Here is a 27,800-nt window from a genome sequence, read left to right as displayed (position 1 = left end):
TTGAATTTCAGTTATTTAGTGAAGTGTGGTGCTATAATTTGGAATAGGCCGAAATTGTAATTCAAGACCAGGTTATTATTATTATTATTATTATTATTATTATTATTGGGTCTCTGCCTTAAGTGTGCACACTGCTGATTCCAATCTGCGCGTCAGAGTAGGGATCGAATAGCAGGAATACTATGATGAACCAGTGTGTTACATACCAGCAGTATCAGAAAATGTATGAACCAGAGGAATGGCATGCTAAAGAAGAAAGTTATCCAACTCCCCAGCTATTTCCCGCTAATTATTGTTAGGCTGTTATACTCTGTACGCAGCAGTAATCCCATCTATCGGAGTTGAGTGGCAGCACATCACAACAAACAATGGTCAATGTAATGTTATTGTTGATCAATGTTACGCACTTTCGATATTGTTAGTTATAGTCGGTACGGTAAAACTGAATAAAACATAAATGATCGGAAATTGTATTCTCTATAACTTTTGTTATGTAGTACTTTTCGATAGAACCAATAACATAGGTATTTAAAAATTAAATTTTTGACACCTTCCCCTAAACTACCATTTTATCCCGGGTGAATAAAATTCTTTATAGCTTAGACTGCAGTTTCTTATTCCCCGGCTCTATATACCGATGTTCATTAAATTTTGCATACCTATTTTCTCGTGGCTCGGCGTTGATATGGTGTTAGGAACAACAATACAAATTCATGAATATCTATGTTATCATAGCCGGTACGGTAAAAATGTATAAGACATTAATGATAAGAAATTTAATTCTATATAACTTTAGTTATGTAGTATTTATCGACAGGACCACCAATAATATAAATATTTGAGAATTATATTTTAGGCCTTCCCCTAAACTACCATATCACTTAGTGTGACAAAAATTATTTATAGCCTAGATTGTAGTGGTTCATCCCCCGACTTCATATACCGATTTTCATTAAATTCTCTTCAGCCGTTTTCTCGTGATGCGTGTACATACATACATACATACATACATACATACATACATACATACATACAGACAGACAGACAGACAGACAGACATTATGGAAAAGTAATAAGTGCATTTCCATGTTAGTGTGGACATGACCGATACAGAAATGCCTTTCTTTTTAAATTCTGAGCAATGTACAGACAAAACTCTTTTTTATATAGATAGATATGAGTAAAGAAGTGGAATCAGATGCAAGGCTTTTTGCGGATTATATTATTCTGTACAGAGTCAAAATGACGTCGATAATGTTGTGAGATGGACAGTAGGCACTGGCATGATGATGAACGGGGTTAAAAGTCAGGTTATGAGTTTCACAAATAGGAAACGTCCTCACAGTTTTAATTACTGCGTTGATGGGGTGAAAGTTTCTTGTGGGGATCATTGTAAGTACCTAGCTGTTAATATAAGGAACGATCTTCATTGGGGTAATCACATAAATGGGATTTTAAATAAATGGTACAGATCTGTGCACAGGGTTATGAGGGTATTTGGGGGGTTGTAGTAAGGCTGTAAAGGAGAGGGCATATAAGTCTCTGGTAACACCCCAACTATATAGAGTATGGTTTCAGTGCATGGGTCCCTCATCAGGATTACTTGATTCAAGAACGGGAAAAAATCCAAAGAAAAGCAGCTCGATTTGTTCTGGGTGAATTCCAACAAAAGAGTAGCGTTACAAAAATGGTGCAAAGTTTGAGCTGGGAAGACTTGGGAGAAAAGAGACAAGGTGCTCGACTAAAAGTGGTATGATCCGAGCTGTCAGTGGAGACATGGAGTGGAATGGCATTAGTAGACGAATAAGTTTGAGTGGTGTCTTTAAAAGTAGGAAAGATCACAATGTGAAGATAAAGTTGGAATTCAAGAGGACAAATTGGATCAAATGTTCATTTGTGGGAAGGGGAGTTAAGGAGATGTAAATAAATTCCCACCGAGCTCGATAGCAGCAGTCGCTTAAGTGCGGTCAGTATCCAGTATTCGGGAGATAGTAGGTTCGAACCCCACTGTCGGCAGCCCTGAAAATGGTTTTCCGTGGTTTCCCATTTTCACACCAGGCAAATGCTGGGGCTGTACCTTAATTAAGGCCACGGCCGCTTCCTTCCCACTCCTAGCCCTTCCCTGTCCCATCGTCGCCATAAGACCTATCTGTGTCGGTGCGACGTAAAGCAACTAGCAAAAAAAAAAAAAAAAAAAAAAAAAATCCAATTTCTTTGCATTCATTTAAGAAAAGGCTAGGAAAACAACAGATAGGGAATCTGCCAGCTGGGCGACTGCCCTAAATGCAGATCAGTATTGATTGATCGATTGATTGATTGATTGATTGATTGATTGATTGATTGATTGATTGATTGATTGATTGATTGATTGATTGATTGATTGATTGATTGATTGATCACATGAGCTACAGATTTGAGCTACAGAAAAAGGCAGCTATGATCCACGCAGTGGGCTTCACTTTAGAGGGCCACAGGTTCGATTCCCGGCCAGGTTGGGGATTTTTACCACTTCTGGTTATTCCTGGTTTGGGGACTGGGTTTTTGTGTTCGTCTTAGTACACAACTTCATTTACACCTAACACATCAGACGACAGACAACCACACAAACATGTAATAGTGAATACAGAGTGTAACAAGGTACGGCCCACCACTTTCAGCTACATTCCTCACGTGTAGAAGATCATGTGAACATTGGTCCGGAAACGCTTTATTTCCATGTTAGAACTCTTTTATCCAACTTAATTTACTATATTAATGATGGGAAACACACGGGAACAGAACATACTAATATACGACATGAAACTCTTCCATGCATGAAAAGTTCAAAAACCGGGCGAATTGGCCGTGCGGTTAGGGGCGCGCAGCTGTGAGCTTGCATCCGGGAGATGGTGGGTTCGAACTCCACTGTCGGCAGCCCTGAAGATGGTTTTCTGTGGTTTCCCTTAATGAAGGCCACGGCCGCTTCCTTCCCTCTCCTAACCCTTTTCTATCCCCGTCGTGGCCATAAGACTTATCTGTGTTGGTGCGACGTAAAACGAATGGCAAAAATTCAAAATACCCTCCGTTAGCATTGTTGCATGCATCAACCCATCGTCAGCGCATCCGGGATTCAATGTGATGGCTGAAATGGTTTTAAAAAAATATTTTTTGTATCAAGGGGTGATATGGAATTTTGTAAGAAGGTGGCCCGAAGGGTGAAGGACGTTGAAAGAAAAACAATACAATTACATGTAAGCAAGCAATCTCTTGTTGAATTTTGTAAAAGAAGTGATAATATGGCAATAAGGACTAAAATGTTAACAAAACAAGGTAAATAAGAGGGGCAAATGAAATGAAATGGCGTATGGCTTTTAGTGACGGGAATGTCCGAGGACAAGTTCGGCTCGCCAGGTGCAAGTCTTTCGATTAGACTCCCGTAGGCAACCTGCGCGTCGTGATGAGGGTGAAATTATGATGAAGATGACACATACACCCTCACCCTGTGCCAGCAGAATTAACCAATTATAGTTAAAATTACCGATCCTGCCGGAAATGAACCCCTGTGACTAAAGGATAAGAGGGGCTGATGTGAGTATACACGAATAAAGGTATGAGACAAACAGATTAGGGAAATCTATGTATTTTATGCAATAAAAATATGGAAGTGGCACATCTACTGAAAGACTGTAAAGAAACAAAAAATATTAGAAATACATACGGTAGATGAGGAGACAGGCCTTCGTCCAAGTACTATCTATGGGAAATACTGCATATTAGTGAGTATACTTAAATAATTTTGTAACATTTGTCTTGGTTGGATTATATTGTGGTGTAGTGATTAGTGTGATTAGCTGCCACCCCCGGAGGCCCGGGTCCGATTCCCGACTCTGCCACAAAACTTGAAAAGTGGTACGAGGGCTGGAACGGGCCACTCAGCGTTGGGAGGTCAACTGAGTAGAGGGGGTTTGATTCTCACCTCAGTCATCCTCGACGTGGTCTTCCGTGGTTTCCCTCCTCTTTTCCAGGCAAATGCCAGGATGGTACCTAAGGTAAGGGCACGGTCGCTTCTTTCTTCCTTGCATGCCCCTTCCAATCTTCCCATCTCCCACAAAGCCCCTGTTCAGCATACCAGGTGAAGCCGCCTGGGTGAGGCACTGGTACTCCCCCCCCCCCCCCCGCCGAATTTTATCCGCGACCATATGTCTCACGCTCCAGTACAGGTGGGTAGTAGAGGTGGGATCCCTCGCTGAGTCCAGGGGTAAAACCAAACCTCGAGGGTAAACAAATGAAATAAATATAATAATAAAAAGGTAACTGCATGTATTCATTATTATGATTACAATAAATGAATACTCTTTTCTCCCAGTCACGGATGACCACCAATCACCATCCCTCAACTTAGGATTTAGCGTCAGGAAAGACACCCGACCGTAAAACTGGGCTAAATACATACATACATACATACATACATACATACATACATACATACATACATACATACATACAAAGTACCGACCCCACACGTCAATATTCTATCCGAAACTGTTTTTCTGACACACAGTAGGTTAAGTAGATAGTGTAGCTCGTACAAAAATGTATTTTTTTAATATTTACTTTTTACAATTTGTTTTACGTCACACCAGCTGTGACGATGGGAGGGGAAATGCCTAGGATTGGGAAGGAAGCGGCCTTGGCCTTAATTAAGGTACAGGCCAGCATTTGCTTGGTGTAAAAATGGGAAACCACGGAAAACCATCTTCAGCGCTGCCGACAGTGGGGCTCGAACCAACTATCTCCCGGATGCAAGCTCACAGTCGGTTGCACTTATTTTGGGAAAGGGTAATTTTATTATTTTGGCGAATAACTGTGAAAGTGGCTTGATGATTGAAACTTCTGTTCAACAGGCAGATAAATTATCTGCTCATGCTGGGAGGTAGGAAAGTTCCAACCGAACGAAGTGGAAGATAGCGCCATGAAAGGCGGGAACAACCGGTGCCTGGAGATCGTGATAACGTCCACAAGTTGTGAACTCCTGGGAGGCATATGTACATTGAAAGACAACATACCGAGCTCGATAGCTGCAGCTAGTATTCAGTATTCGGGAGATGGTGGGTTCGAACCCCACCGTTGGCAGCCTTGAAGATGTTTTTCCGTGGTTTCCCATTTTCACACCAGGCAAATGCTGGGGCTGTACGTTGATGAAGGCCACGGCTGCTTCCTTCCCAATCCTAGCCCTTTCCTGCCCCCATCGTCACCGCAGGACCTGTGTCGGTGCGATGTAAAGCAACTTATATGTACCGGTACCTATATAAAAAAGACAACATTGTTTCTCGTTTGCTTCCGACTTGCAGGGCTCAATAGAATAAGGGAAACCTGTCATTTACAAGGTTTTATTTCGTCTTGGAGCTCGTTACAATCATTATTTTGTTAGGAATTAGTTTTTTGGACTTGACGGCAGAAAGACTAATGGGACGGGTAGGCCTTCCCTACCCTATATTTTCTGTTTTGATACCTCAACAAGATTTAAATATACGGTATTCACCTTGCAGTATATGAGTGAATAGTGCTTGCTTGTTTAAAGAGGTTTAACATCCAGGTCATCGGCTCTCAGTGTATAGTAACTGACCTTTTGCATTATTCATTTCAGTATGTTACAAAAGCTGTGATGTCAATCTAATCCAGCAAAATTACGTGTGTCAATCCGGAGCACCCATATGGTTGATGGAACGTAATTTCTGTAATTAATCCCACGCTGGCAAAGTGATTAAACGTGTCATATTTCTGAGCGACACATACTCACGCCTGCGGCATGGTTTATGTAATATCGATTGTTCTCTGTAACCAACTTCATATACCTGTCACCCTATCTTTATTATTATCATTTATTATTCTCACTTGAGCGATTAGCGTGCAGCGTAAGAGAAACGGCTGACGTATGGCATAAGTACAGTCCTTCAACGTAAGTTACGCGTGAGTCTTACAGTCTGGGGAAGGAAGGATAGTTTTTTCTGTAATTTCTTAGACCTAATAATTGACTACCACTTGGACTGCTTGCGCTTTCTTTTATTTACTATCTACATTTATGTCTTTTTCTTCTTTTATCAGGAAAATTTCTCCAGGATTAATGCCTCCAGGATCTCCGGGCATTTTCAGACGGAAATCTTCTAATGCCGATCTTCCACCGTTTTCAACTTGTACGCAATCCGCTAGAGCGAGTATTGGGGATATTCTTGCCCACAAGATGGCGGTAACTGGTGCAGGCGTAACACCTCAAGGCTGGCCTAATACGAAAGATGACTATGAACTTAAGGAAGTAATAGGTTTGTATGAATCTAATATCGTTTATAATCAATTTAAGACTACTGTCAACGTTAAAAATCAGTTTTGTGTTGATACATTGGGGATAAGCAGAACTCGTGATAACTTGACACCAATCTCACGTCATTAATGAAAATCGAGTACCGGTGAATGCCGGTGTCATGTATTGAAACAGTAATAAGATGACAACTAGATATATGTTATTGATGGTACGTAACTTACCATTCGCTTTATTATTAGTGTCAGTGAAAGCATAGCATCGCTTTCCAGAATATGATAACCTGCAGCATGGCATCGTGAAATGCCCTTATGCAGTTATGTTGCACTATTGTGGTTACCGTGCGTCTCTTGTATAATTTTCAGTATTCTTTCGTGCGTTATGGTTCTTATTTTTTTAATAGGTGTTGGCGCAACAGCAGTTGTTCACGGGGCCTTTTGCAAACCAAGGCAGGAAAAATGTGCCATCAAACGAATAAATCTCGAGAAATGGAACACGAGTATGGATGAACTTCTCGTGAGTAATTGTCGTACGTGCTGTTAGTTTTTTTGTATGTGTTTTATTTATTGCTGTAAAATTCAGTGGTTTCAACCAACTGCAGATGCAGATCAGTGAAGATTGATCAATGATGCATATTTTCAGTTGCTATTTGAAATTATTTATAGGGTTACTTTTCATTAGGCACTATCTTATTATGTTTGTTTTTGTGCAGAAGGAAATTCAGGCGATGTCATCATGTAACCATGAAAATGTTGTGACATACTACACTAGTTTTGTGGTTCGTGAGGAGCTGTGGCTGGTCTTGCGTCTCTTAGAAGGAGGTTCCTTGCTTGATATAATCAAACATAAAATGCGAGCTTCCAACTGTCGACATGGTGTTTTTGATGAATCAACGATAGCAACAGTACTGAAGGAAGTGCTGAAAGGACTTGAATATTTCCATAGTAATGGCCAAATTCATAGGTAAGTTTCTTTCAATGTTGATTTGAAGTTGAACTTTTCTCTGATCTTGTGCTCTAAAATAATGTACTACATTCATATCATACCTATTACCATCGGCCAGTGTGAACTGGAGTAGTGGCATACATTAACCTAGTACATAACCCATATTATTTCATGTTAACTGTTTGTTAGTGATCATTGTTGTTCAGAGTGCCTATTTCTCATAATAACCTGTAGGTCTAATGAATGGAAGCTGTCTGGGATTATTAGATTAATGTAGTTTATTTAGTTTTATAACTGATGAATTTGTCAGAGGTCAGTAAATTGCCTTGGTGACAAAGTTGTTAAGCTCATAGACTGGGAGCTGGTGGGGAATTAACTGGAGGTCAGTGTATATTTTGATTTATAGGTTTTACTTTAAGAAGGGATAATTAGAGTGGTTATCGTGTAAATTAAATCTGGTTATATTTTGTGGCGCCGCTTCTGTACACCCTAATGAACATATCTGACAGCATATCACGGCACCTACAAGTGAACTGGAGATAGCGTGAATGTGTACCGTAACCAAGTATTCTTACTTATATATAAGAATTTAAACAGACACTGTAAATCAGCTGAATGCGACCATGTGCTGTGTCTTATTGGCTGGCCAATATTCGTGCTGGGTTCCTATTCGCCAGCCAAGCTTTGTATTGTCTCCGTTACAGCTCGCATCGTGTGCAAGTATAGAGCTGCCATATTCGCTAGAAGTAAGGGGACCACCAATTTCAGTCACTTCTTGAAATTTTTGTCTGACCTATCTAGACCAATGGTTTTGTCACTAGCCTACCCTAACCTATCCAGATCAATGGTTTTGTCACTAACCTACCTTAACGTATCCAGACCAATGGTGGTATCACACGGGATACTATAGGCCTAAGGCCCCCTTTGCCTGCTCCCAGGCCAGTGGTTTTGTCACTCCCCCCCCCCCACCTAACCCATCCAGCCCAATGGTCTTGTCACTCTCCGGACCTAAAAAATCCAGCCCAGTGGTCTTGTTACTAAGAATGCATAAGTTGGCAAGTTGCCGAGTGTTACATGATGTCTGAGTAGCGCCATGTTGGATCTCTAACCTTGCTTTCGCACACTGGGTATGGAAGTTTTACCTATTTTGTTAATCATTATAGATCTACTATTGTTGAACTTGTGTAATCCTTCACAACGTCCTGTTCATTTTTCCATATTTATATGTTGTTAGGTTTACTTTTTCCCGTGGATTAGGACAATAATAATAATTGTGTGGCTTCAGCTACTGGGCTGTAGATCTCCTGAAGTAGTATCCTTTAGGCTTCCTCTGTATCAGTTTCAACATCAGTGGCATATACTGAGGGCTACCACAGTTATCAGTGAAGCCCAAACTTCAATTGAGCATGATGGGAGCCTAAAGCACATTATAATGTTAGCATTGACACATTGTTCCTTTTACAAAACTTGAAAGCAGTGATAAAAAAACGTCGCATATATTTCTGAGAGCAAGGCATCGGAGACTGATATTGCAGCCCAGACTCTCGTCCCTCTCCCCTCAACTCGCTCCACTCCGCTGGCTGCTGTATATCGAATAGGAGTGGGCACCGGGGTGATAGGTGTGCTAGGCTTCAGTCCGTGAGATCGCCACTGCTAAGTATCAACCATGCGTTACTCATCGTATATACTTCCTCACTTCATACTTCTGACTTAATTATATATATGAGAGTGCTGGTATTTCACTCCCGTTTACTTCTACATCCTTGTAGGAAGACACTGCTGGGCTGCTGTTATAGGAGCAATATAGTTTTCTTTTTATTGGTGGGTCTGTTAAAATGAAATGCAATCTTTCAGGTTTAGTGTTCTCTTTTGTTGGTTAGAATCAAACCCGTGATCATGGGTCGGGCACCACTGCTGATCTCCCGAGGAAGCTGATTAACCACTGAACGATGGGTACGACTGCTGTAAAATTCAACATTTTTATTTAATTTCTGAAAATTGGGGCCATCGGACCAAAGGCAAGCATTCTATCCATTTAGCCACAAAGTCGGACTATTTGCTAAACCTTAGGCTACCATCTCCACTGATCAGGGGTTGAGCATTGGCAGTAGCAGAAGCCAGGGCAGTAGCTTGTGAAGCAGCCTTGACAACACAGCAGGCTTCTCCATTGGCTTCAGCTCAAAATGCTGAATGCTTGACGTTCACTAAACCAACCATCGAAAAGTGGTAACCTAAATCTAGTGGTAGCCCACGTCTTGATCCCAGCATATGCCAGTGTTTTACATTCTGATTATATTGTCATCCAGCAGTGAAGCAAAACAATACTGGACAGTTCCAAAGCTGAGTTTATTTTGTTTGATGCAAAGTGTGCCATCAGAGGTCTTAAATATACTGTACCATGTATTAAAGGAGGGCAAATTTTTCCCACCATTCATGAATTGATTACCTTGGTCAAGATTGAACCTACAAGCTTGGAGTCACGAGTTGGATACTACTCCTCTGAAGTAACTACAACCTTGTCTTTCTATCAATTTCTGCCACTTTTCCTACATTCTGGTGGAGTTGCTGATACAAACTCTGTCGCATATATGGACTTGGCTCTGTTTTACAGCCGAACAACCTTCCCGAGGCTTACCCTCTTTGGATAGATGAACCCTATTGCATGTTTCTGTGGTGATTGGGAGTGTGATGTGTTGAACACACATTGTTCTGTGCACTGAATAAAAGGGACTTTTAATGCCGGGCTAAATAGCTCAGATGGTAGAGTTTTGAGCTCAAGTTGCAGGTTTAACCCCTTAAGCAGGGAGCTCAGTACACACTAGCTCACTCTCAGGTGGGGAGAGATTTCCCTGATTAAAGTAAATATTTAATTACTTGATTAAAAACAATCTTAGACTAAAATGAACTATTGAAGGACCAAAAGAGAAATATTTACTTGAATATAATGTATTTAATTGTTGAAAAATTTATTTTAATTTTTCAATACTTCGCGCAAAAACGTACTAAGTGCTTTCACACTGTGAAATTGAGATTGCTTCTTCCTAACAGCAAAGCTCTGGTTTTTGTTTATACAGTAAATTTCACCTGAATATTTTAGACACATTATTATCAATCTCTGCCTGTAAATAAATGTTTCTGTATATGTAAAATGTAGATTTACAAAGTTTACATGTACTTAAAAGACGTACAATGGAATAAATTATAATACTCACAAAATTTTCTGTTATGTTGGTTAGCGCATTCGAGGGATCAAGTTTATATAGCCTCCCTACAATTCATAAGTGACATAAACGGACTATATTACACTACAATACAGGTAATACAGTATTTAGTCTTCACAGTGTTATGTCTTTTACAGATGTTCATTATGATACACACGGAAGCAGGTCATGTTATATAACCTGTCTCGCCTTCGCATAATTTATATAATTCCATTTCAAAAGGCAATCGTTTACTTGTTATGTAAACTTTCCACCCTAGCCACCCTTTCCATAGGAACAGGTTCTCATCAATTGACATTTTACCATCAGGGGTATAAGCTTCCAAAAATTTTGCTAACAGGTGGTCAAATACTGGATTTATCTCGTATATTTTGGAAGGAAGTTGTGCATTATTCACCCCATCGTCAGAGATATGTAAAAAGCTGTGGAGGAAAATCTAATAATAATGTTATTGGCTTCACGTCTCACTAACTACTTTTACGGTTTTCTGAGACACTGAGGTGCCAGAAATTAGTCCCGCAGGAGTTCTTTTGCATGCCAGTAAATTACTGACAAGAGGCCGCCGTATTTGAGCACCTTCACATACCACCGGTCTGAGCCAGAATCGAACCTGCCAAGTTGGGGTCAGGAGGCTGGCCAGGCCACTCAATCTGGCGAGAAAAAATCTCTTTGTCATCAGCTCATAGAAAATAGGCGTAGTGAACAAGCGATTGCGAGAAATAGTGCCCTAATTTAGGTTTCTGTACAATCCCCTGCGGCAACAGTATGGCCGTAAGAAGCTTTATTTCGTTCTTATTTGTCCGGATACAGTCTTGATCTCGATTCCTTCCTTTCATCTTACTAAACTGGTTTTTATGTGTGATTTCCTGCTCGGCATCTTTTGTCTGCTCCGCTGTGTTCTGGCATATCTCGTCATAAAAAGTAATTAAAATATTTCACTCAGTTTTGTTTTCCCTAAAAACGCTCTCTTTACATCACGATGGAAATTTGGATCAAAACGGGAATTTCTCTGTCCATTTTCAGTATAAGTTGACGAAGAACTTGCAATGGTTCGATTGTAATCAGTATTATCATCACAACTGCCACTGTCATGATCGCTACTTGAACTGGAATCGAACACGTGTTATCTCTTTTGCGACTGCTGAACATTCACATCAGCTATGCCAAATCCTGTATATTCAAGCCTGCAGTACGTATTCCAGGTAATTTCTTGTCACTTACGAATTCCCCTTCGGCAGAACTTACTTCACTAATATCACAATTCTCCCAACTAAATTCCAGCATTTCGTAAATCATCTTTCTCTAACAGTGGGGGGGCCGGTAATTCGTTATAGATAATTTAACGGAAAAAAATATAAGAGAAAGGATCGAATAGAACCCTAGTCTCAGCAGTTTGGACGGAAAACATGAAATATGACTGTATTACGGATGCGTACGATAATAAAATGTTGTGTAACCTGCGATAAACACACACTCCAGTCGTGAAGGAAGAACTCAAGACTGGGGATAATAAATCAGGTCACAGTTCTAAAATGTCATCAGAGATGTCTGTTTCAGTGTCATAATCTCTAGACATCCCTTCTACAGCAATATTATTACATCCCAGGGACGATTAGGTGATGAGCTAAAGCTTCAGCGCGGAGCTATTAGGCCTTAGGTCGTTCTTGCCAGGACTCGGCTGCGTTCTTTATGCTGCAACTCATGGATGACACATTGGTATTGGGAGAACATAGTTGAAAAAATTCACATCAGAGGGCAGACTCATACAGAATATGCTGCTGAAGAGGAAATAAACCTCTGCAGACAGGCAACTGAGAGGAAAAAAATATAATTTGAATCGGCAGATATATCCATGTTCCCCACCAAGCAAGCGACTTGTAGCCGCGGATCTCGCTGCATCGCCCACCGAACGGGTTAATTGTGATTCAGTCCAGTGGTGTTTGAAGGTGCTGAAATATGTCAGTTGATTTACAGCAAATTAAAGTACTCCTGCAGGACAAAATTCTGGCACCTCAGTATCTCTGAAAATCGTAAAAATAGACAGTGGGATATAAAAATAATGTTGTGATTAATTAGGAATTTTAGCATCACTCTGCCATAGTTAATTTCAGTGTTTTGAAAAAGTTTCAACTTCTTGTATGTATTTTTTCATTCAGAAAAGCATTATCATTCTTGCTCGTGACATACAGTCTCGAACATGCAGAGCTTTTCCAAGCAGATGTTATATATGATTATTAGTTCTGGAAGTAGTAAGATAGACTGTTGCCTGGTTGTGCCAGAGTTGAGGAAGTCCACCAAAAAGAGTTAAGTTAATAATGAACAAAATTATCATTTCAACATGATGTTCATGGATATTGGATGTGTCAAGTAACAATTCCATTGTCTTTCTTCAGCTGCAAGGTTATTAACACAGTCGCTATGAATTTTTCACTATGCATATGTAATTCACGGTATTCAACATAGATAAATGTTTATCAAGATTTACAAATTGTTGAAGACATAAACGAGACCTTTAGTTAAGTGTGATCTGGAGGAACGAGATTGTTAATAGCTTTGCAGTTTTAAGGGGTCATCTAATCCAAGTTTATTAGGACCAATAAGTAATACAGTGCCTTCAATTATTCTCTCCACAGTGAGGAATTGGCACATAAGATTCACAATAGTGTTTCAAGGCAGTCGCATACCACTTCGCTGAAAGCAATAAGCCTTGTGGGTTACGTACATCTAGGCCTTTTAATTCATGAACTGACATTACTTTATATCCATGTAGACCTAAATCTTTTTTTACAGTTTTAGAAGCTGTACATATCAGTGCATTGGTCTCTCTCTCGAGACAATATTTTAATTGATTTAGAAGGACTCTGCAACACTTTATCAAAAATTTTAGATTTTATCCTGTGTTAAGACACAAGGTCTCACAAATAACGGTGCATCAAATACAACTCCAGTTTCTCTAATTGTATTCGTCCAATCCTCTAAACACATATTCTGCTAAGAAGGTACACTTTTCAATGGTTAACATGTCGGCACAAGATTGACAAACTGTACTTTTCAAAAATACGCTGTGGCTGCATTCCACATCCTTGCAGGTTATATGGGGAACTTTTCTAACAGAACAAAGAAAGCTGTCAAGCAGGCAGTAGAGACAGAACAAGTGTCCAGGAGAAAGATACAGAAAGTTATCAAGCAGGCCGCAGAGATCTTACAATTATGCAGTGCTCCACAGAGAGAATAGTTAAAGGCACTGTATCTCTGTAAAATTTGTCGGGCAAGGTGTTAAGCTATATACAATTATGCAGTGCTCCGCACAGAGAATAGTTGAAGGCACTGTATCTCTAACATTTGTCGGGCAAGGTGTTAAGTGTATATTCTGTTGTTTAAACATTGCAGTAATTTTACAAGAATGGTGAGGTGCAATGATACTGTAGTTGTTTACTGGAAACTGTAGGAAGAATTATGAACCAATACAAAAACAGGTTAGGTGGTGTATATTTGTGGAGCTATTTTCTTATTAATTCCTTCACCATTATTTTCATTATACTGGGAAAATCAGAGGTATGGAACTAAATGAGGCCACGGAGCTAGTTGCAAATAGAGGATGGTGTGGAGGCGCTTGGATAATTGATAGAGAATTACCGACTGATCGCTGCAAGGCATAAAGTCTGTAATGTATATACACAAGAACCTCGTTTATCCAGATTAAGTGGAACTGGAACTGATCCGGATTATTGAAAATCCAGATAATCCGGAGAACTAAAAAACAAATACAGTATATGTTATATTAACATAAGTTGTACACTAATACCTTTTTCAATTGCACAAAAAAATATCAAAACTTTTTTCTTACATTTTTGACCCTGTTTTATGCACTAAAATAATGTGTGAGCCTTTTCTGTTTTACATTTGTATAGCATTTGCGTGCAGTATGGTCATGAAGACGTTTTACTAACATCACTTCTGTTGGTGTAATTTTAGTCTGGGATTCTAAATAGGCCATCAGTTTGTCCAGCTGTATGATTGCATTTCCATGAGTCATTGTTTCTTTTGATGGAGCGCTGGTTTCATTTTTGAATTCACCATCACTCTCGTCATTACCTACCGAGGAACAAGAGGCAATCATTTATTCATCTGTCATTATACCGTAGGCTGAATTGCAATCATTTTTCAACCAGTCATTTACGTTGTTCACATCTACGTCCGAGCATCCGGGAATGCGTACAAATGTACCCAAAAGAGTCCACAGTTTCCCATTCTCAATTCCAGGTGAATACCGGGACGGTACCCTTGATAGACCACGGCCGACTTACTTCCAATTCCTGTCCTTAACTATCCTTAAATATCAGATCAAAAATTAGATGTTGGCTTTTCAGGCGTTTGCTCTATTAACCAGCATTTCGTCTTAGGTCCGACACTAGACTCTTCAGAGTGGGATGTGTCAGACCCTACCCACTGATGCTGGGGTGTATGCAGGTGAACTTATCAGAAGCCTCTTATGTGGCACAGTCTGATAACTGCATACGGGAGATAAAACTCCACAATGGAATTAATGCCCGCCTAGCAATTCCAAATGGTAATTCTAAATTCCCATGGAGGGAATTAGATACTTTTCCACCAATAGAGCATATCAAAAATCAGATCAAAAATTAGATGTTGGCTTTTCAGGCGTTTGCTCTATGGCGAAAAAGACATTCAAGAAGAATTGACCCCATAAAAGAAATACTCTACAAGTAAAAATGTTTTACTATTTTCGATCCGGATAAACTGAAGATCAAGATTAATGAGGGCCCGATAAACGAGGTTCTTGTGTGTGTATGTATGTACGATCATTAGTTATATATTACACCTTATATTCTTCAGGCTCCCCTTAATACTGTCTACTGGAATTTGGTGGGAAAGCAGAAATAAATAAGACAAATACATTCATGGACTTGAACATTTCTTCAGCTTATCCCAAGTATGTCTTTGGTTGCTGGAGCCACCGAGGCTCATTTTGGTTCTAGCCAGGGGTTTAAGGTCAGATGCCCTTCCTGACACCACGTCATTTTTGAGATGAAAATCTCGGCTCACGATCAATGGGGATTTGAACGTAAGCCTTATGGGTGGAAAGCTAGCAGCTAAGCCACTGAGCTAATCATGCCCCCATAAATACTTTCATGAACATTTATTCTATTTAAGTGAATGTATGCAATTTTTAAACATTCGTTTTACATAACAGTCTAATTGTACCTTCAATAATTATATATATTTTTTATGGCGTGTGGCCTCCAGAGAGGCCTGTTGCAGGTCTTTCGAGTTGATGCGGTATAAGCAACGTGCGTATCTGAGAAGTTGGACTCCTATCTAAGATGAATTCTGATGCTGAAGATGGCACAAACTCCCAGATTCCGATCCATAAGAATTAACTAAAGAAAGTTAAAATCCCTGACCCAGCCAGGAATCGAACCAAGGACCTCTTGATACAAAGGCCAGCATTTAGCCATGGAGCTGGACAGTAATTATAATAGTGAGAGCACACAAATGTCAACCACATTATTCAATCCTCCCTACAAACTGTGTAAGGGGGTCTTTTCTCACACTGTATAGCATGATATCTACCACATCATTTTTCCACATAACATGAATATACACAGAGAGTCTAGTTGATGGAAACTCTTGTTCTTACACACTTTGTGGTGAAAACCGTGCCCTAAGAATTGTGTCATCACGCCTCGGTTTGTATTATGCTTGAATCCATTCCGAGAGATCACGTCCGTGCAGAAGTCGCTCAGTATTTCCATCAGTCAGTGATCCGCATTTAGGGTTATCACCCAGGTGGCAGATTCCCTATCAGTTGTTTACCTAGCCTTTTCTTAAATACTTTCAAAGAACTAGGAAAGTTATCGAACATTTCCCTTGATAATATATACCAGTCCGTTACTCCTCATCCTATAAATGAATATTTGTCCCAATCTGTTCTCTTGAATTCCAATTTTATCTTGATATGATCTTCCCTACTTTTAAAAGCTCCAGTCAAGCTTATTCTTCTACTTATGTCATTCCACACCAACTATCCACTGACAGCTTTCTTTCTGCCCAACGATCATAATGGTCATTAGTTCCTCATATCCTGGTGTTGGTGGCAGGAACAGCTGTAGTCTTGATTCCTTGACGAAAAGGAGCTCGTTCAAAAAGTCCTAGGTTAGGCACGAAAGGCATGAATTTTTAGAAACCAATAACTTTAAGAATGTTAATTTAATTTTCTATAGCTCTGCAAGATATCTGCACAGCAGATAGCCGTATGTTCTCCAGCCCGTACAAGGCCACAAAGTAACTTTTAGGTGAAAAAGTGTTATTGCCATTTCAGTTAGAGGGTTCTAACATGCCTTTTGTCACTCATCGCCATTATAGCAGCATTCACTCTCTCATGAACATGGATTATGAAGATGTTCCCTGGTGCCTGTAATAAGTGAATAACTCAAAGTTTGCCTCCTTTTCAAAAAGTTACAGGCACTGTCTTAGCCTTATTCAGATACAGCTTGTTAAATTTGCCCATTCAGTCACTGATGAAGGCTTGCTGAAGATTTCCTTGACAGCTTGAGGTCAACACTATGTCATTCATATATATGTACAGCTTTACATTCTCTGGTATTGTTCTTACAACATTGGTGTGTCCATAGTAAATAAATAGTATGATGCTCAGTGGCTCCCCTGAAAGGACTTGTATTGTCTGTTGATATTGTCTGTTGTGTGGAGTTGGCTCTTGTTACACTGTCACAGATTTTCTCACAGTTTCTATTGAGTATGTTCCTTATGAGCCTGGCTAGGGAATTCTCTTAATCATATTAGATTTTCCAACTTAACAGTTAGAATACCCTATTAAGTGTCAAAAGCCTTGGTGGGCTTCATGTAGTTTCCCACCCATATATCAGACTATATACACTGGATGGTCTCTATTGTGGATCAGTGTCTTCTGAACCTGAATTGTTCATTTGGAAAGTGTACTGTTAATTTTGTCAGTCGTTGAAATACTAGCGTAGTAAAAATTTTGGACAATTGCGTTTGAGAGCCATTCTCCAGTAAAAGTTGTGGTCGCTGGTGTCCTTTTTCCCTTTATAAAATATTTTCAGCATTGATTTTCTCCATGTTTTGGAGATAATTCCTGTCACAAACATTCATTGAGGAGATTTTCTATGCCAAATCTCAGCTTGAGGGAGATTGCCTATAGATGTTCGTTGTATATTTGATTGGGACAACAGCCTTGTTCTCTATTGCTTTTATTGCCGTCATCACTTCCCTCTCCAGGATCGTTTCTGGAGGCCCTGTCTTGTCGGAGATTACAGCTGGTCATTTGGCTGGGTGAGTTTCTCTTACTTCTAGCTCTGTGAACAGATGCTCTGTACATGTCTCCATTGGTATGTTGTGTGGAAACCAGGGCTGTCTGGGATTGAATGCCTTGAATGTATTCTGTTTTGCCTCTTTTGTTAACTTCTTTTCTTCATCCTTTTGCTAAGATTTCATGCTTCTCTTGTGGTATCCTTGTATTGCCTTTCTTTTGTTTTTATATTTTAATAGATGTTGCTTTTTCTTTCAGCATGAAGTTCAATCACTCTTTCCTTTGCTGCTATGTGGGACTTAATATTTGTAGGCAACATGAACTTCTCAGACCAAACAAACATTGCATCATCAATAAGGCAAATGACATTTAACTTACACTCGTAAGCTCTTCCTACCACAATAACTGAATAATAAGTCAAAATATTTATTAATGCCAAGATAGAGGATGACTAAGGGACACTCAAGAAATGCTGTTGACAATAATTGACTGACTAACACTCATATGGAGACTTCCATCATCTAATTCACTGTACACATGTAGAAAACCTGTAATAATAATTTACACAACTGATGAGCAAATTTTACAATAGTAGTAGATAATTTAAATTACCTGAAACTAGAGGAGGAAGATACATTGAAAATTAATGATGTCACAAGCATTAAAAAAAGTTCAGAGCTACCTTGGAAAAATACAGAATAGGCATTTGGTGAAAGTTCGAACATTCAGAATGTCCAGCTGTAAAAATAATGTAAACGGGTCAAGGCAAAATCTCAGTTTCCAAAATGACTGATTACAATGACTTTTCATCACTAGACCAATATTTCCCTTTCATAACTATCATGAGGGCCACTAATTAAAAATGAAACATAGATTACAATGTAGAAAACAGGTATAAAAATCACAAACATTAGATGTACTTATCCCTGCCAGAAACTAGTCAACTCCATGTCCGGATCATACATCAGCTCCACGCCACCTATGTATGCCCCTATAAAACGACTACATTGCAAGATAACCAAACTCCAAATGGTAACAGTGATAGAGTAAAACAAAAGGAAGTATAAATTCCAATAAACTTTAGCTTGTCTCTCCTCTGTGACCAACTACCAAAGACTTAACACAGAAATTTAATACTGGTAGTGTAAAAACCATGACAAAAATTAACAAGAAAAGATAAAGATTCTGAGACATTGACTGGCAATAATGTCAAATCATAATTAGTACACAGAGAGCTTAGACATAATTTATTCCATTAGAAGGTGTTAACTTAAAAACACACTTTAAAATGTATACGTATAGAACAACATTTTGTTATAATGTCCATGTCATCTGAATAACTTATACTTGGCCATTGTTATGTTTCTCAATAAGGATTTACTGTACTGTGTAAATATGCCAGATTCTATGAATGTTCATTTTGTGAACAGATTCCTGAAAAATTCCACTCCAAGTTATGTGCATACTCCATATAAGTCCAGAGCTTTAATAGATATAAACATGCACACTTGATGCAACCAGAAGAAATCAGTAATATTTGCTTGATTTATAGTGAATAGATATGCAATATAGAGAAATTATCTTCTATATATATCAAATGAGAGTTTTGTCTGTACATTGCACAGAATTTGAAAAGAATGGTATTTCTGTATCGGTCATGTCCATAGTAACAAGGAATTGCATTTTTTATTTTTCTGTAATTTCTCTGTATGTATGTATGTACACGCATCACGAGAAAACGGCTAAAGAGAATTTAATGAAAATCGATATATGAAGTTGGGGGATGAGCCGCTAAAATCTAGGCTATAAATCATTTTACTCACGCTGAGTGAAATGGTAGTTTAGGGGAAGGCCTAAAATTGAATTCTCAAATATTTATATTATTAGTGGCCCTATCGATAAATACTACATAACTAAAGTTATATAGAATTAAATTTCTGATCATTTATGTCATACATTGTTACCGTACCGGCTTTGATAAGAGAGATATTTATGAATATGTATTTTTATTGCCAAGTCCATATCAACACCGAACCACGAGAAAATGGGTTAACAGAATTGAATGAAAATCAGTATATAGAGTCGGGGAATAAGAAACTACAGTCTAAGTTATAAACAATTTTTTTTGCTCTGTATGAAATTGTAGTTTAGGGGAAGGCGCCTAAAATTTAATTTTTAAATACCTATGTTATTGGTCCCATCGGAAAATACTACATTAAAAAAGTTTACAATTTCTGGCCATTTATGTTTTATTCAATTTTACTGTACCGACTATGATAAGAGAGTGGTATTTCAGAGTTGAAAGAAAACTAAATGTGAAGGCCTACAATATTGAAAGCGCATAACATTGATCAACAATAACATTACATTGACCATTGTTTGTGGTGGTGTTCTTTGTCTCTTATGCTGCCGCTCAGCTCAGATGGGATTACTGCTGGGTTCCGAGTATAACAGAGTTAGAAAACTTTCTTCTTCAGCATGTCATTCCTCTGGTTCATACATTTTCTGATACCATACTGCTGGTACGTAACTCATTGGTTTATCGTAGTATTTCAGCTATTTGATCCCTACTCTGATACACTGTTTTGAATGAGCAGTGTGCACTCTTAATGCAGAGGCTCACTCAGTAGTAGTAGTAGTAGTGTAGTAGTATGACCTGGTCTAGAACAATTTAGGCATATTCCAAATTATAGCACCACAATTTACTAAATAACTCAAAATTCAACCCTGAAAAGTGCCGTTAAAAATAGCTTCTTCCTCTTCACTTTTATTAAATTCTACATTCATTTTATTCAAAATTAGCAGTGAAGAGGGGGTTTCTCTTCTGGCCTGGAGGAAAAAAATGCCTCCAAGTCAGATAGATTTTTCCACTGCCAGTGTAGTGAATTGAGATTTTCTGACTCATCGGGTACTGCTAGGAAACAGATTAGTAAAAAGGCATAGTTTTTGCTCTGGGACTCTCCACTATTCCACCCCCTGCCCCCTCTCCGAAAAAAAACTAAGAGTGTTCACGGATCACGGCTGTTTGCGGCCTGGTCATTCCAGCTCTGGAACTTTGGTCTGTTAGATCAGCAGCGTAATACTGTTCATTAAAAGTGAGAAAAAGTGTGGTTTTTCATTTGATCGAGTATTTCATGTGAAATCATTGCTTTTACTCGCGCCATTCCTACTGACGTCGTTGTAATGACCTATGTTCATTTCAGTTAGAAAAACCACTAAGGCAGTCTTTCTGAGGATGTAAAAAGGCAGGCGGAGAGTGAGTGTCTGCCATTATAATAAAATTCCCCAATCGGATTGCGACTGATGGTAGGCAAGCGGGCCTACCATTACAATGAAAATTCTCTAACACAGTCTTCATATGAGAAAAGACGTTCAGTGATTTCTCCATCGCATTTCCAGGGTAACGTTAAGAGGTATGCAATTTAATACAGTCTTGCTCACAACGTGTACTCTACCTAACCTACAATTCTGTATAAAATATAGAATTCTGAAGCGAAGCACGTTTACATCAGCTAGTAATAGGTAACATTCTGAAAGTTGCTTGTGCACTAATAACTACACAGTAGTTCATGTTGTCTAATCAGCTGATATATAAACACATTATGACAGGACATGAGTCAGTCAGGATACATCACTCTTCATTCATAGCAGTACACAGTTCATGAAGTGACAGTTAATGAACTCGAGAACAATGATAACTATGGCATCGCTCATAAGATATCTAATTTTAAAGTTTACACAATCATAATCGGGTAGATTGTCTTCACACAGCAGTTCATGAAGTCTAAGACTAAATTTCTTTAGATGGGCATAGGTACATTACAACTACCTTGAAACTCTTCCATGTTAATATTTCACCTTGAGACACACAAAATAAAAACAAACCCCGTGATGTTACAGCCCTGATGGGCCTTTGCCTACCAAGTGACTGCCCTTCAGCCTGAAAGCCTATAGATTACGAGGTGGTGCATGGTCAGTACAGTGAATCCTGTCGGCCATTATTCTTGGCTTTCTAGGCTGGGGCCACCATCTCGCCATTAGATAGCTCCTCAATTGTAATCACGTAGGCTGAGTGGACCTCGAACCAGCCCTCAAGTCCGGGTAAAACTCCTTGTAAATCTATAGCACATTAAAAAATACTAATGTGGTTATTAGCCATCCTAACAAAGGTTTTATTAAGATATCATTGCCATCATCAATACATGTCAAATTCCTATGGAATGATTCATTGGTCAGACTGATTTCCAAGCCTGTGTCAGTACTGGCAAAGGCTTCAACTCCATTAATGAGCATATAAACAGGATGACATAATGACCTTTCAGTAACAGGACTTGTAATAATTTCCAAGGAGTACCTATTACGCTTTGTTTCCCCTCAATCAGTTAGTTTAAATTTTTGCAATCGAAAGAAGTTGCTTTCCTACATTGCTTTCTCACATATCCAGGCAAATTACATTTGAAATAAATGGAAGCTTTGAGTACAAGGCATAGAATATTCAGTTGCTAATGGTTTAGATTGATTCAAAGCTGACGTGGGCAAAGGAAATGAAGGGGAACATTAAAGGTTTTCCTGTTGCATGTATTGCTTGGAACAGTATTTTGTGTAATGGAAGTTAGTTGAATACTGTCAGCTCTTCCCAGTTTGATGAGGAATAATGTCCATTCTTCGGTGTGTATACCAATAGTGTGAGGGATGTGTCTAATAAGCTGCTCGCATATTCCCAAATGAGTTCTCTCAGTTAAATTTACATTGGATGGTGCAAGGACATTTTCTGTCGATATACTCAATCCTCGAGCCATTCTAGATCTCACATTATTCAGGCTTTGTATAAGCTGAGTATCAGTGGAAGCAACAGCATTATCTCTCGCTAATGTTCGAGGGCTAACAATTCCTTCTTCAAAACTTTTAAAGTGTTCATATATATCCATTTATTATTATTCCCACGCAATTTCAGAATGGTGTTAGTCATTTGACGATTAGCCATGTCATTGTCATCATTCTTCTCTTCAGAACTCTAGTACGCTGTTCCTGATTAATGCTATTTATCTTATTAGAAAGCTGTTTAGAGAACAATTCTCTCATTTGCTCAACTGTACCACTAGGTAGTAAATCACAAGCTAGCATAGCCTGGATTAAATCGTTTCTGTTGAGTAAATAAATCCAACTTATTCCCAGATTAATTTCTGATGCTTTGCTATTTCTAAGTTTGTCCATTACATTATACTCTACAACCTTATCCAAAACATAATACAAGGGGGACAAGTTGTTGTTGTTGTTGTTGTTATTATTATGGTTATTATTATTATTATTATTATTATTATTATTATTATTATTATTATTATTATTATTATTATTATTATTATTATTATTATTATGTGCGTATGGACCCAATGGATCACGCAAAGCTCTAACGATTCTGTTTTCTGAGTTGCCAAACAGCTCTTATCCTTTCTCCGTGAATCCTTTTTCGTTCTTCTGTCCACTTTGCTCCAGTCTTCTTTTTCACTTCATTCTCTGGTTGCACTTTCCATCCATTAATTTTTTTCCTGTAGAGGTTTCTGTCCGCAGTGTCAGTTGAGTCCATATGGGCTTTTTCCAGATCCTTCTTCACTTCCAGTACCCATGGAATATTTTTTAGATGTTCTATGTAGGTGAGAATCTTGTGTGTCAGTCTACTTGCCGACAGTCAACGAACGTGCCCATAAAATTTCAGACGTCTTTTGTGGATGTCTGCTGCAATGTTGGAAAGCTCTTCTGTCACTTTGCGTGACCTCAGTCTATATCCATCTTCTGTTTTTTGGGGCCAAGAATTTTCCTCAGGATTCTTCTTTCTTCTTTTAAAATGTTTTCTAGGTCACCTTTCCCATTTAGTGTAAGGGTCTCACTGGCATATAAGACTTCGGGCTTGATTACTGTATTATAGTGTCTGATCTTTGCATGGCGGGACAAACACTTTTTATTGTATATGTTGTGAACCCTACCGTACACTTTCCGAAATTTTTGTAGGCGAGTTTTCTGGGCAGCCTTCTCGCCTCCCATTGTTTCAAGTATTTCTCCCAAGTACTTGAAGTGTGGTACTCGGCTGATTTGCCCATATGTCGTGTTCAAATTTTGGATGTCAAGTTTTGAACAGAAGAACTTGGTCTTTTCAAAGGAAATTTGTAGACCAACCTTTCCAGCACATTCACTAAGGGTTTCAATTTGTTTAACGGCCGTGACTACATCATCTGTCAGTATGGCAAGGTCATCTGCAAAAGCGAGGCATGATATCTCAATACCGTCTTGATGATTATTATTATTATTATTATTATTATTATTATTATTACAGCATGGAGCCCTAATTCATAAGAGTACATTACGGCTGTAGTTTATAATCTTAAAATTAAGAGTTCAATTTGTTAAAGATATGCAAAATGAATGTTAAGAATTGCTTATAACAACAAGGCTTCTTGAAAATATCATGCAGTAGTTTAGAAAATACAAGATCACAACTGTTCAGGTGGTACTCAGATATGTCTGTTCATTCCAAGCACAGGGCAGGAGAAAAGTAGATGATCCACTGTTTGAGCTGAACCACAAAAGCATAAATATCCATCTGTAATTTGGATTTGAAGTCGCTCAAGGTAAGATTTAAATCTTCCATGTCCCGATAGAAATTGCGTGAGGACAAAGTTAGGCATGAATACTTTACTCTGAAGTTGATCTATAACTTTGGGGAAGAGTAGTTCTCTTGTAACAGATCCTTTCAAGCTAGAAGTCCAGCTATTGTTCCATTGATGTATTGCTTAACATAGCACATTGGAGGTTCATCGTACGTAACTCTGATGTTTGATGTGGTGGCAAATTTTGCTGAAGTATCTGCTCTTTCATTTCCATCAAATCCTATATGACCACGAATCCAAGGCATACAGATGTGAGGATATTCTTCAGCTTCTGCTCTTATACTAGCGGCTATCGGATTTATATTATATTTGTTGTCAATGGAGCTCAAAGCTGCTTGCGAATCACTGAGTATCTTCACATTCTTGTTGTTAGTTTTACACCACAGTACTGCATTCTTTATGGCCCAGAGTTCAGCCTGAAAAACTGACCAGCTATTTGAAAGCCTATACTGGGCTGAAAAACTGTCAACACCATCCTGATAGACTACTTAGGCACATCCAACTTTGCAAATTCCATCTGTATGAAGTATGCGCGAGCCATCTGTATAGATGATACAGTCATGAAAATGTGAACAATTGTTGCAAACAAGTTTCTTGAAATAGCTAGGATGGCCAGACTGCAGAAAATGACTTTCTCTCAACAACCGTGTTTAAAACTGGTAGAATTGATACTTTGCTTTTCTTACACAGAGTCAGTTCAGCTATACCGATTTCAGTTAGAAATAATTGCTCAATTTCCACAATTACTACAGCAGCTTCAGTAGATGTTGTGTAGTAGGCCCTTGAGATTCGAAGAGCAAAACTCCTTTGAATCTTTAGCAGTTTAACCTAAACAATCCCTTTAACTATGCCAAGAATACAAAGATGCTCAACTTGCCAAGAAAGGCAATCACTCATAACCCTATTACTAAAACCAAATCGGTTTGACAATGGTCAGTTCGCTTTGTAACTGTAGGCCTTTTTTTTTTCCATCAAGATCATGGTGCAATATACAGGATAAAATCCAAGAATTAAAAATCTTCCATTATTTTGTGCCATCAAACTTTAGTGTCAGGTAAAATATAGGAAGTGTATTCATTTTTCTATGCATGCTTTGTATTTTTGCTTTTGCATGACGGTTGGGCCGATGACCTAGCTGTTAGACCCCTTTAAACAACAAAGATCATCTAAATGACGATTTGTTTCTTCATTCATGTTATGTTTTTCAGCACTCAGTCTGTAAGCCTCTGTTTCCACACAATCCTCTGTTTGCAGCTAGCTCTGTGGTTTCCTTTGGATGATTGATATGAGACAACTAAATTGGAGACTGCAAACTAGTATATTGTTCATAACTTATTTTCTTTACTATAATTTTATAGGGATATCAAGGCTGGTAATATTCTTCTTGGGGAAGATGGCACCGTACAGATAGCAGACTTTGGGGTGTCTGCATGGCTAGCTACTGGCAGAGATCTATCCCGACAGAAGGTTCGGCACACTTTTGTTGGTACACCTTGTTGGATGGCACCTGAAGTTATGGAACAGGTTTGTATTTTCTTAGATTAGTAATGCAGTTGATCTATATCCATGTTATTCACTTGAACAACTAAAATCTGATATTGTATAGGCTTTTGGGCATGTGCCATGTCAAGAAAATAAGGTGAAATTTTTAACGTTTCGCAGAAAACTGTGCTTCACAAAATGCAATTGTTTATTTCGGTGCGGTATCGTTTTCTCGTTATGTGCACTTGCGAGCTCTCTCGTCGACATTCGAAGGCGATGTCGGAGTCAATTAGTAATATCCATCGACTGCTGTTCTCTGAAAGAAAATTCAAAATGAAAGAGGATGGGTCAGTGATAGGGCTCTCGCTGTAACCAAAGGTTAACGTAAATAACGTGGCCAATAGCAGTTGTTAACTGCTTCAGAGCACAGTTTTCTGCGAAACATTAAGAATTTCACCTTATTTCCTTGACACGGCACAAGCCCAAAAGCCTATACAATATTATGTCTATAAGTACGGGCCGTGAAAGCATTAATGGAAACTAAAATCTGGTTTGCTCTTCTAAAGATTTTACTGTTAAAATGTTTTGTCTTCAGTCGTTATTCATCTAAACAGAGTATGTACCAACTTAGTTGATTCATAGGAATAAAATAGATATACAGTAGAAGTCCGCTATAGCGAGTACTGCATATAACAAGAACCCTGTTATAATGACAATATTTTGTTGTCCCTTCAAAATTCCTACGTTAAACTGTGTATTATCCTTTGGTTACAGCGAGAGCCCTATCACTGATCCATCCGTTATTACGAGTGATTAAGCGCACTTGATTATTTCCGTTACCAAATTTATGCACCCCAGCGATTATGTTACATGCGATCAATTACCTTTGGTATCGGTTCCTCGCTATGTCTAGTAGCAAGTTCTCTCGTTGACCTTCGAAGGTGATGTTGGAGTCAATTAGTAATACCCGCCGACTGCTGTTCCATAAAGAAAATTCGAAATGGAAGAGAATATGTTTTCGTAAACAAATGTGTAAATAACGTGTCCGATAACAGTTGTTAACTCTTTAAAAATAAAGGCTGATTAAATGATTGCTTAGTTTTAATGCTAAATACTGAAATTAAGTAAGAATGGGCTACACCTCAGCATATGGCAGAGCGGATCACTGATTTCAGTGGTTAGTTTTATATTTTCTCGCGTCTGTTTAAATTTCGGAAAGGCTGTTATCATGTCAATTTATAGCGAGAAGTTTATCATTTCTTTACTGGCCCTTGACATATGTTTTCATAATACATCTGTAGTATGGTTAAGTTAGGTTAGGTGACACTGTTTGAATAGAAAAACTGAAACGTTTGCCACAAAATGCGATCGTTTATTTCGGTGCGATATCGCTTTCTCGTTATGTGAACTTGCTAGCTCTCTCGTCGACATTTGAAGGCGACGTCGAAGTCGATTAGTAATATCCGTCAACTGCTGTTCTCTGAAAGAAAATTCAAAATGAAAGAGGATAACACTTTTCATAATAAATATGTAAATAACGTGGCCAATAACAGTTGTTAACTCGTTAGAAATAAAGGCTAAGTAAACGCTTGCTTAATTTTAATACTCTACACTGACATTAAGGAAGAACAGTAACACCTCAAGATATAGCAGAGCGCATCACTGATTTCTGAGATTGGATTATATTTTCTCGGTCTAGTTAAATTTCAGAAAGGCTATTCCCATGTAAATTTTTAGTGAGAAGGTTATTATTTCTCTACATGCGTTTGAAAAATGTTTTCATGATACATATACGGTTAGGTTAGGGGACGCAGTTTGAGGAAGAAAACTGAAATGTTTGCCACAGAAGCCTCTGGAGTGATACCGTTATTTCTCCGAATCCA

The 27,800-nt window shown here is 38.7% G+C and overlaps 1 protein-coding gene across 3 annotated transcripts in view; it reads left to right on the top strand.

The window, feature by feature from the left end:
• Nucleotides 1-27,800, top strand: part of fray (frayed) — a 394,936-nt gene that overhangs the window by 228,293 nt on the left and 138,843 nt on the right. For all 3 annotated transcript variants that reach the window (XM_067150114.2, XM_067150115.2, XM_067150113.2), the window contains 4 exons: nt 6,085-6,299; nt 6,699-6,811; nt 7,008-7,258; nt 25,794-25,959. In XM_067150114.2, coding sequence (XP_067006215.2) covers nt 6,085-6,299; nt 6,699-6,811; nt 7,008-7,258; nt 25,794-25,959 — 745 coding nt within the window. The remainder of the gene's footprint in view (nt 1-6,084; nt 6,300-6,698; nt 6,812-7,007; nt 7,259-25,793; nt 25,960-27,800) is intronic.

This window comes from Anabrus simplex, chromosome 6 (genome assembly GCF_040414725.1).
Source record: "Anabrus simplex isolate iqAnaSimp1 chromosome 6, ASM4041472v1, whole genome shotgun sequence".
Taxonomy (NCBI): domain Eukaryota; kingdom Metazoa; phylum Arthropoda; class Insecta; order Orthoptera; family Tettigoniidae; genus Anabrus; species Anabrus simplex.
Note: the sequence above shows the minus strand (reverse complement) of the source record. Positions and strands in the feature narration are given on the sequence as shown.